The 10,832-nt window shown below is 42.6% G+C and overlaps 1 protein-coding gene across 1 annotated transcript in view; it reads left to right on the top strand.

Moving 5' to 3' along the window:
• SNRNP40 (small nuclear ribonucleoprotein U5 subunit 40) overlaps window positions 1–10,832 on the top strand; it is a 34,076-nt gene that overhangs the window by 20,952 nt on the left and 2,292 nt on the right. The window contains exons 6-8 of the mRNA XM_043574345.1: window positions 3,541–3,661; window positions 5,403–5,485; window positions 6,942–7,003. Coding sequence (XP_043430280.1) covers window positions 3,541–3,661; window positions 5,403–5,485; window positions 6,942–7,003 — 266 coding nt within the window. The remainder of the gene's footprint in view (window positions 1–3,540; window positions 3,662–5,402; window positions 5,486–6,941; window positions 7,004–10,832) is intronic.

Below are 10,832 nucleotides of genomic sequence, written 5' to 3'. Positions count from 1 at the left end.
TGTTTATGCTTGCATAGATTCGTATAGCTACCACAAACAAGGTTCAGAACAATTTCTATCACCCCCAAAATTTATAGTGCACTCCTGTATCAAACCCTCTTTCCATTCCTAAGTCCTTGCAACCATTCTTTGTCATATAGTTTCTTTTCTAGAATATCATACAAATGGAATCATACAGTATGTAACCTTTTGAGACTGGCTTCTTTTACTTAAGGTCTGAGAATTTGATGCCCTCATCTACACTGAGGGGATAGACTAGTTTAAGAATAATACTCTTGTGCCAGTAAGGCCTTCTCACCACATACAGTGTGACTTATTCCATACTCTTTATCCTAGCCTATTCCTGGGTCTTCTATAAACAGATATTTTAAATGTATGCTATAGTCCTTAAGGGATACTTGGTTCCTTTTTAGGATTTGAAGGTTTTCCATGTCCTCTCAGACACACACCATATGTTATTCCTTCTCTTAGGGTAGGTGGTTTCTACAGATAGCTAGTCAATCATACCGGTTTTATTCTGAAGGCTGAACTTATCTTACATAGAGAATGTGTAAATAAAGTCCCATAAGTACAGCAATTACATATATCACTAGCTTTTTTCTTTTACTTATTTATTTTTATTTATTTACTTACTTTTTAATTTTTTTTTTAATGTTTATTTTTGAGAAAGAGTGCAAGCGGGGGAGGGGCAGAGAGAGAGAGGGAGACACAGAATCCAAAGCAGGCTGCAGGCTCCGAGCTGTCAGCACAGAGCCCAATGCGGGGCTCAAACTCACGAACGGTGAGATCATGACCTGAGCTGAAGTCCACTGCTTAACCGACTGAGCCACCCAGGTGCCCCATATTTTAGAGAAAGAGAGTGTCAGTAAGGGAGAGGGTTAGAGGGAGAGAGAGAATCCTAAGCAGGCTCTATGCTCAACATGGAGCCCAACATGGGGCTTGATCCCACGACCCTGGGATCATGACCTGAGCCAAAATCAAGAGTTAGACACTTAAACCGACTGAGCCACCCTGGCGCCCCTCACTGGCTTTTTTCTAAAAGAATGTCCTTCATGTTTCTTTGAGAAGTCCCCTGATTCTGGTTTTGTATAATTTAATGAACTAGTTCCTGGTTATCATATGTGGGTTCCCCCCCCCTTTTTTGGTAAAGTTTATTTATTTATTTTCTTGTAATCTCTACACCCAACAGGGGGCTTGAACTAACGACCCCAAGATCAAGAGTCGCATACTGCTGCCACTGAGCCAGCCAGGTGCCCCAGTGCTAAGTAAAAATACGTAGCTTTCTAGTCTTTATCTTTTAAACTAGGGTATAGACATTCAGATTTTTCTGCCAGTGCTTTGTTTTCGGGAAATTTTTTTTAGGTTTATTTATTTATTTTGGAGAGAGAAAGGGAGGGAGGGAGAAACAAGTGAGGCAAGTGCAGAGAGAGAGAGGGAGACCCAGAATCCGAAGCAGGCTCCAGGCTCTGAGCTGCCAGCACAGAGCCCAACGCAGGGCTCGAACCCACAAACAGATCATGACCTGTGCTGAAGTCGGATGCTCAACTGACTGAGCCACCCAGGCGCCCCAGGAAATTTTTTTATTAGAAAGTACACAGTATTCCAGAAGCTTAGAAAAGCTTTCTACCCTGTTATACTGTTTCCAGTATGAAAACTCGTAGTGTTGCTGCCCACCAATCAGATGCCCAAGCATTCACTGAACAATTGATTTGGGATTTGCGAAATGTCTTGCTTAAATTAGTGCTACTTTCTACAGCAAATCTGGATATGTGTTGGCTGTGCACAACGTGTACATGCCTCAAGAAGGAAGGTCTGGAAATGGCACCCAAGTGCTATGAGGGATGGCTTTGCATTCTCTCCTAACAAGCTGAAGACTTCAACAGTGTCTTCCCTGAAGAGGAGGAACAGTAGCTTGAACAAAAGACGTCAGCCATTTCAAGCTTTCCTGATTATTGAGGCAGCAAACACCTGACACGAAAATGATTGTATATAAAGTGTGTTGGGTTCCACACATGAGTGAGTTATGGATGGGGAAAGTGGAGTTGTCTGCCTTCTGCATTGCTTTGACATGCAGCACCAAACTCATTTCTAGATAAGGGAAGTGCCTTGCTTAAATAGGCAGCAAAAACATTTTTTTTTCCCACTCAGAAAAACTACATGGCAGTATTAAATCAAATTTGGAGGAAATTCTGTGTAATACCAATGACCTTACCAAAATTGCTGTTCTTTTTTCCATATGACATTCCAGACCATTGCTATTGGCTTTATTTTTTTTCCACATAGTTGCAGTCTGTGTAAATATAAATGCTATTTTGTATCTTCTTTATTAGCTTAATAGCTTATTATTGGAACATTTTTCCATTTGGTCCTCAGAGTTATTTTTAGAGGTTGCTTAATAATAGCTACCAATTATTGAGGGCCTGCTGCATACCAGGCATCTGCTGAGCATTCTATTTGAGCCATAAGAGGTAAATGTTGTTATCCCCATCTTACAGACCAGAAACAGGCTCAGAGAGGGTTAGTGGCCCAATAAGACAGAACTCTTAGGACTGGGTCAGTCTGACCCTAAATCCTCAGTCTTTCCACTCTGCTGTACTGTCTCTAGCAAAGTCCCGTGGTGTTGCAATGTGTTCATGGGCTGTAACTTAATGAACCATTTATATTCCCTGTTTGATGTTAGGTTATTTTTAGCTGAACTGTTTCTTCTACGTTTCCTACCCAGGCAACAGTGAATCTGCAGTTCATTTTTCTCTCAATAAATATGCTTTTCTGTAGTGTGTGTGTGTGTGTGTGTCTGTGTGTGTGTGTGTGTGTGTGTGTGTCGTGTACCTATAACATTAAATGAAAATTTTTAAGCGCGTATATTTCTGTGTATTATCTTAAGATACATTTACATGTAATCATAATGCTCTTTTCAAATGACACGTTCACTTGTTTTTCTATAGTTTGTTTTTTAAGTTTATTTATTCTGAGAGAGAGCGTGCATGCGCGTGCGTACGCATGATTGGGGGAAGTGGGGAGAGGGGGTTTCAGAGAGAATCCCAAGCAGGCTCCATTCTTTCAGCACAGAGCCTGATGCAGGTCTCATCCTCACGAACTGTGAGATCATGCCCTGAACCAAAATCAAGGATCAGATGCTTCAACTGAGCCACCTAGGTGCCCCTTCTATAGTTCTAATAGTTTAAATTGCTAAGAATCATAGTTGAAGCATTTTAAATGCTACTTAGTTTTTTAATTTCTAATACATTTTGTTATGATTTGAGAACAGTCTCTGTAAATTTTATTAATTTTTGTTAAACATAAGTTTTGACATTTATTAGCCTTCTGGTCAGACATAGCACGTTTGACTCCCTTTTTAGAAAGACAAGAGTTTTTTTCCTCTTTGACAGAAATCCTCTATTTTGTGCTAAAGTTATACTTGGTCCACAGCCAGATTGAGAAGGGTTACCAGTTTCTCCAGGCCATTGAGTCTTTAGTAAAAACTCTGTTTCTTTGCTATTCTCAATTTGATTTCTGGGAGCAACTTTTTTGTTTTTATAGGTCTGGGACTTGCGCCAAAACAAGCTCACCTACACCATGAGAGGCCATGCAGATTCAGTGACGGGCCTGAGTTTAAGTTCTGAAGGCTCTTATCTCTTGTCCAATGCAATGGACAATACAGGTAACATTGAAAAGGAAAGCTCTCCAAGTGCCCAGTCACTGTGGACCCTAAAGAAAGTGGGCATTGGGTGGTAGAAATTGTGCTGGGATAGATGTGGATCCAAGGAAAGAGTCAAAAGTGGCTCGCAGGTTTCTACCAGGGCAGTTAGGAAAACACATTATAACAGAAAAAGCTTTAAAAGATATGGTCAAGAAGCCAGGGTTCTAGTCCCAGATCTGCCATCTAATCCCTGAGCAACTTGACACAAGCTTTTAAGACCCATTTCAGCATCTGGTGTGCTGCGGATGTAGGCAGCAGACTAGAAACTCTTGGTGATCATTAGTTTGTTGAGAAACGTGAGTCTGCAGATCCGTCCAAAGCAGTTCACAAGCATTTCGGAGAGCACCAAGCTTGGCTGGTCAGCAGAGCTGTGGGTAGAACTGTGCTCTTTCTGCCAGCGCGTCTGCCCTTCCCACTTCAGAGCACTGACTGGTGTGACAAGAGGTCCTCATTACGACATCGCAACATTCCGCATTCACACAAACACTCTCCTCTGCTTGTTTCTGAGTTGCTATGTGGGAGGATGGGTTTACTATAGCAAAAAGGAGGATGGAGTATATGCTTTGTGTTGGGAGAGCTTAGAGGTGCCCCTCTGGTGCACAAGTTCATAGGCTTGTCAGGAACTGAAATGCTTTCACTGACATTTTGTAATACAAACAGAGCCTAGCATTCAGCGGGTTCTTGAATGAATGAGCACCCTTATTTTCTGACTGTCCTCAACTCAGTAGCAAACTTTCATGCATACCTTCACCTTTCTGTGCCTGATTTCAAGGACTGTTTTGTTTTTCACACTCAATTAAAATGACATCGTCACTTGAATTCCACTATAGTTATAACGTTTGTTAACAACTGTAGCCACTGCTTACCACGCATGTTCATATCCTGATCATGATGTGTTTACCGTTGACTAATTGTAGCAGTGTTCGCCCTATATAAGGAAAGATGAGATTCCCTGAATGGTTAGTAAAATAATAAGAATTTTTATTGCGGCTGTATGATAAAATTACAAAATCCTTTTGTTTATTGCCTCCACTCTCTTAGAGCCCTGTCCCTTGTATCCTGAAAATACTCATGAAAAAGTAAAAGAACAGATGGTATTCTCATTTTACAGAGACAAAACACAAAACACAAAAACTCACTTTTTACCTGACGTCACCCATACATATAACAGAGCTAGAATGAGAATCACAGCTCACTTTTTCTAATTCTTAGTATGGTACTCTCTGGATATATTTCCTTGTTCAAGTTCAGACTGTCAGGTGTCCCTGTGACCAAAGTTAGAAAAGGTCAGTCCTGAGTTTGGTTTTTGTAGATGATTGTCACCGTAGTCCATGGTATTTAGAGTGTCATGTTTAAGGCTTTGTTAGATGTGACTTTTTGGGTTGGCAAGAGAAATCCTTTGCAAATGTTTGGTGAAATTAATGTCACACCCACCTACTTTCTGTTGCAGACCCCCAGCTATGTGTTTGGCATTTCTCCTTCCTGCCTCCTCAGCTTTCCTCTGTGCCCTTAGTCACTGTTCATGGAATTTGTATGCATTTCATTTCTGTTAGAAAAAAAGAGAGAGAGAGCCTTCCCATGTACCTTCTACCGTGTTGGCCCTCCTCCGTCCAGGAAAAAGCATCTGTCATTGACATGATACTGACTTCGGGTGGGTTCTCAGGAGGCCTCCAGCTGATAACATGTTTTGCTCCGTTTGCAGTGCGGGTCTGGGATGTCCGGCCATTTGCTCCCAAAGAGAGGTGTGTGAAGATATTTCAAGGAAATGTGCACAACTTTGAAAAGGTGAGTCCTGCATGGCAAAAGAGTTTTACTGTCCGTTTGACTCAGAGATACATTTAAGGTGGTGCCAAGGCCAATATTTATATATATCAAATCATTATGTTGTACACCTAAAACTAAAACCATGTTATATGTCAGTTATATCTCAATTAAAAAAAAAAAAAAAGTGGTGCTAAGGATAGAGGGCAGTAGCTCTACTAAGAAGGGGCTATATTCCGGTGAACACTGTTCTCCATCAAAACCGTTCTTGCCAGAAATAAAACTAATGGAAGCATAGGGAGGAAGGCAGTTACATAGATAGACGGTGGTGTGACCGCCTTCAAATTTAAGACTTCTGACTTCAACAAGATAGTCTTAACCTCCTTTTCATTCCTTGGAAACTTTGACCCTCTTGGGTCAGTGTTACATACGGGACTCAGGCTTCCCATCTGTTACTCAGGTGGCTTCCCTCACCTTCCCAGTGACCCACTGTTAGAGCCCTGAGAATACATCCCTTTCCTCAGTAAGGACCATGGCCCAGATTTTGAGAGAAATTTTTCTTAAATCTAAGTCCTAGGTCAGCTCTTGATAGCAGCTTTTCCTCCAGATACTTTGTTAATAATAAGACTAATGTTTTTCTTTTGAGAGTCTGTATGATGCAGTTTCACTTTATATTTAAAAATATATTTATTAATGTTTTATTTATTTTTGAGAGAGAGAGACAGAGAGGAAAGAAGATCCAAAGCGGGCTCTGCACTGACAACAGAGAGCCCAATGTGGGGCTCAAACTCATGAACCATGAGATCATGACCTGAGCCAAAGTCGGACGCTTTAACTGACTGGGCCACCCAGGCGCCCATTCAGTTTCACTTTATAAATCAAATCTTGTTTTTTGTTGGATTTGGTTTTATTTTTATTTTCCTTCAAAATGAAATTATTAATGAGGATCGAGATCAGTGAGCACAGAAAACCTTCATTTGTAGGCAGAACAACATTTTGTTGCCAGGTCCACTCTAATTTACTGTGAATGAAGCATTTTCTACAGTTGGTTTGAATGTTGTATGAAATAAAGTATGCTGTCTTAGGCCACACAATATAAGATGATTGCTGATCATCTTTCTGGGGAGACTAATTGAAACTCTGCTTATGAAATTTAAAGTCTTGGGGCGCCTGGGTGGCTCAGTCGGTTAAGTTCCGACTTTGGCTCAGGTCGTGATCTCACAGTCCGTGAGTTCAAGCCCCGTGTCGGGCTCTGTGCTGACAGCTCAGAGCCTGGAGCCTGTTTCAGATTCTGTGTCTCCCTCTCTCTCTACCCCTCCCCTGTTCATGCTCTGTCTCTCTGTCTCAAAAATAAATAAATGTTAAAAAAAAAATTTTTTTTTTTAAATAAGAAATTTAAAGTCTTTTGGTGATTCTGTAGTCCAGTAAAGAGGGGTGTGGTGCATTAATCACTGTATTCGTTGAATTCCAATCTTTATAGAACCTCCTGAGATGTTCTTGGTCACCTGATGGAAGCAAGATAGCAGCTGGTTCAGCTGACAGGTAAGGATTACCGGGTGTGCGGTGAAGAATGATGGAGCTCTGCAGGTGCCTGCTTGTGTCTAATCCATTAAGTGCAGATGGCGAGCCAGCACGGACGTAGAGTTACAGCCGTGCTCAGCGATGAAGCCATATGCAGTTAGAAGGGCCTGAGGGTCATGTCAGACAAACACAGCTTCTCTGCTCTCTATGGATACCTTTTTGACCTGGAAGGTAAACAGTTTTTTCAATTCTGTCGGATTCCTTTTGCCATCAAAGTGAAATTTAGACTCCTAATCTAGCCCCAGTTTCCCTCCTCAGATTCTTCCGCGGCGCTCCAGTTCGCTCAAATGCATGTTGTGTCCTCTCCTCCCTCACCATCGCCACAGTGCTTCACTCACACAGAACTCTCCCTGTTCTTACATCCCTCGTGCCTCCAGCCTTCTCCTAGCCCCTCTTCTCCATTTTCCAGATTTCTGTGTCTCTCTATGAATCACCTCTGTGTTATGTCTGTAAACTTCCCTGGTCCTCTCTCCCTTTCCTCTGGGGTATGACTAACTGCTCTTTACTCTGCACTGTAGTCACACCTTATACATCAAACCTTTCTCAGCATCCAGCACGTCTTACCGTGAGATAAACAGAGTGGGGCACCCTCACCTAATTATTTGTTCCTAGAGGTCAGGAAATGAGTCTTAGTCGTCTCTGAACCCAGAGCAGTATTTGACCTAAGCACTTAGTGAATCTTACATGAATGAATTCTAAGCACTTAGTGAATCTTACATGAATGAATTCCTAGCTCAAGGATGGCAGTCAGATTTTACTCTGCATATCAGCTCAGCTGTTGGTAATGGCTGCCTGTGTTGGGGGTGATTCAGAGCTGGGTGTGGGCTCAATAGGAAAAGTACCATGATTGCTAGATGAGGGTTGTGTCAACATGTGAGCTAGGTATTTTCCACCCCTGAATTCAGAGACCATGAGACTTTCTTAGCTGTCACTTTAAACTGGCTCAGCCATTCGGTGATGAATTAGAAAGAGAAGGGAGAGAATTCTTCTATCAGACCCTGCTGTTTAGTATATCTATGGTGACCTGCACTTAGGACGGGGTCAGAGGCGGGGGTGTGGGTGCCCATGCCAGACTAATGGGCCACAGATGTGGAGTGGTGAAGAATGTTAAGGCCCTCTGATGGCCGACTCTGGCTTTAACTTCCACTGAGAGATGTCTTAACCCTTTTTAGCTTAACCCCATCTTTCTCTCCGTTGAGAGATTTTCCTACTACCGTACTAAAACGGGCACCATCTTACAAACATGAAGCCTTTTGTGGCATAGCTTGGACTCTTCAGCATGTTCCAGGGTTTTCTTCTCTATTTGGGGCCCTACCACAGCCATAGAAAAGCCTCACGTTGTTGGTCTGTCCTACACTTTGTTGCTTGTGGACAGTGCTGAACATACCTGAAGATTCCAGAGTCCACTTTTTTTCCCTAGCAAGTTTCATACTGAGATAAAAGGCCAAGTACTGGGGTGTTTTCTGGGGGTAAAAGGTCCAGGCCATCAGTGCCACATTGATGGTTTGTAACCCGTTGGTGTAGAGAGCTGCCTTGCAGAGGAAATCTAAGGGATTTTCAGTAGTCAGGTTACTAAAGAAGACCTTAAGAAACAGGTCCACAGCCTAAGGTATCTTGCATTCTAACAGAGTAAGAACGATTCGAAGTGTTTTTACATAATTCTCAACAGAGATCTCTTTTTTTACGTAGTTAAGCTTTTAAATGATATTTGCCTAAGCTTTTCTTCTGAGCAGTTTGTTTCTGACATTGGTCCTTTCTGACTTTCAGTGTCCTCTCTTCTTCTTTCCCTCCCCACTGTTCCTTTAAACCCTACATGCGGGAAGCATGGCCCTGGTCTGGGCACAGCCCGTGTATCTACCTGCTGGGGTTGGCCAGATTTCACAGGCCACCTCGCCAATTAGCCCCAAGTCAACAAGCAACTCTGTTATATAAGGAACCTGGTTCCTGCCGAATGTTCCCGTGCCAAAGTAAGGAGAGGACAAGGAACCCCTCTAAATTTAGCACCTAATTGGCAGCCATGGAGAGTGAGGCCTTCAAGTAAACCCTTGGAGATCTGGGGTTCTGCTGGCTTTTATGTGCCTGGGAAATGTATCCTTCTCAGAAATTTGCTTTTTAGCTTGGCCTGGATTTGGCACATTTCCCCTCTCTACTCGCAAATCACCTACCGCCTCACATTCAAACTCGAAACCCTTCAACAGTTCCTATCCAGGACTGTGGGAAGACTGGTCAGTCTGTCTGCCATGAGTGAGTTAGTCAGCCTCCTGACTTCACGTTCTTCTGTTTTGATAATAAATGTCCTCATCATAACAGCAGCTGTCATGTGTGTGCCAAACACTGTGCATATATTATCTCCTCTTTTCTCTCAACCAAGCTGTGAGATCAGTATAGTATCCATCATCACAACTAAAGAAAGAGAAGCTCAGAGAAGTTAAATATTGTCTAAGCTTACTTAGTGATTAAACAGTTGCATGAGACTTGAGCCCAGGTCTTTTGGAGCCCAGAGCTCATACACTTTGTTACTCTGTCATATCTTCCTGGGCTGGGTTAATGAGGGCGTTATTTGTGCACAGCAAGAACGAACACAGTAGGGAGAGCGGGAACATCGGAGCCAAGAAGTCTGGAGACAGATGGGCTTCCTGCTTCCCTTCCATCTTGCTTGGAACTTTTATTAAGTTCCTATGGAGCCTAGCACTTGAGAACTAAACAGGGTAAATAAGCTCGTGTTTAGTTGTATTTTAAACCACAAATGTGATGTTACATCAACACCAGGCATTTTATTTTATTTTATTTTATTATTTTTTTATGTTTGTTTGTTTTTTTTTAAACGTTTATTTATTTTTGAGAGAGAGAGACAGAGTGCAAGGGGGGGGAGGGGCAGAGAGAGAGGAAGACACAGAATGTGAAGCAGGCTCCAGGCTCCGAGCTGTCAGCACAGAGCCCGATGCGGGGCTCGAACCCACAAACCGTGAGATCATGACCTGAGCTGAAGTCAGACACTTAACGGACTGAGCCACCCAGGCACCCCTATGTTTGGTTACTTTTGAGAAATAGATAAGAGACAGAGCACAAGCAGGGGAGAGAGAGGGAGAGACAGAATCCGAAGCAGGCTCCAGGCTTTGAGCTGTCCCACAGAGCCCAACACAGGGCTCAAACCCATGGACCATGAGATCATGACCTGAGCTGAAGTTGAACACTCAACTGACTGAGCCACCCAGACACCCCAGCACTAGGCATTTTAATATCAAGTGCTGGTAACTGTACCTACCCTTTTAGATGTTGACTGAACAAAACAAATATGCAAGTAATGTTTATAACCTGCTTGAAAACCACCAGCCCCTTAAATTTACCCACAGATTATTTTTGCATGGGCATGTGAAGATAATGTCTCCTTATTTTACCCTTCAGCCCCAAAATAACCCAAGCAAGGTTGAAGGTCAAAAGAACTTCCGAGGGGCGAGAGGAATTAGAAGATGTTTGAGGGTGGTAAGAGAAAGGAGATTACTAGAATATATTAAGAGTTCTGATTGTAGGGGCACCTGGCTGACTCAGTCAGTGGAGCATGTGGCTCTTAATCTCAGGGTTGCGAGTTGAAGCCCCATATTAGGCATGGAGCCTACTTTAAAAAAAAAAAGTTCCAATTTTAGTTCTGTCTCTGATGAACTGTGTCACCTTGGAAGAGTCACTATACCTTAGTTTTCTTATCTGTAAACTGAGTTTTGACCAGCTGGTCATGGAGTTCCCATGAATTCAGGGCAAGATTGGGTCAAGTCTATATTTGGTGTGTGTTATA

The sequence above is a fragment of the Prionailurus bengalensis genome, chromosome C1, assembly GCF_016509475.1.
Source record: "Prionailurus bengalensis isolate Pbe53 chromosome C1, Fcat_Pben_1.1_paternal_pri, whole genome shotgun sequence".
Taxonomy (NCBI): domain Eukaryota; kingdom Metazoa; phylum Chordata; class Mammalia; order Carnivora; family Felidae; genus Prionailurus; species Prionailurus bengalensis.
The sequence above is the reverse complement of the archived record's forward strand: the minus strand, read 5'-3'. Positions and strand labels throughout refer to the sequence as shown.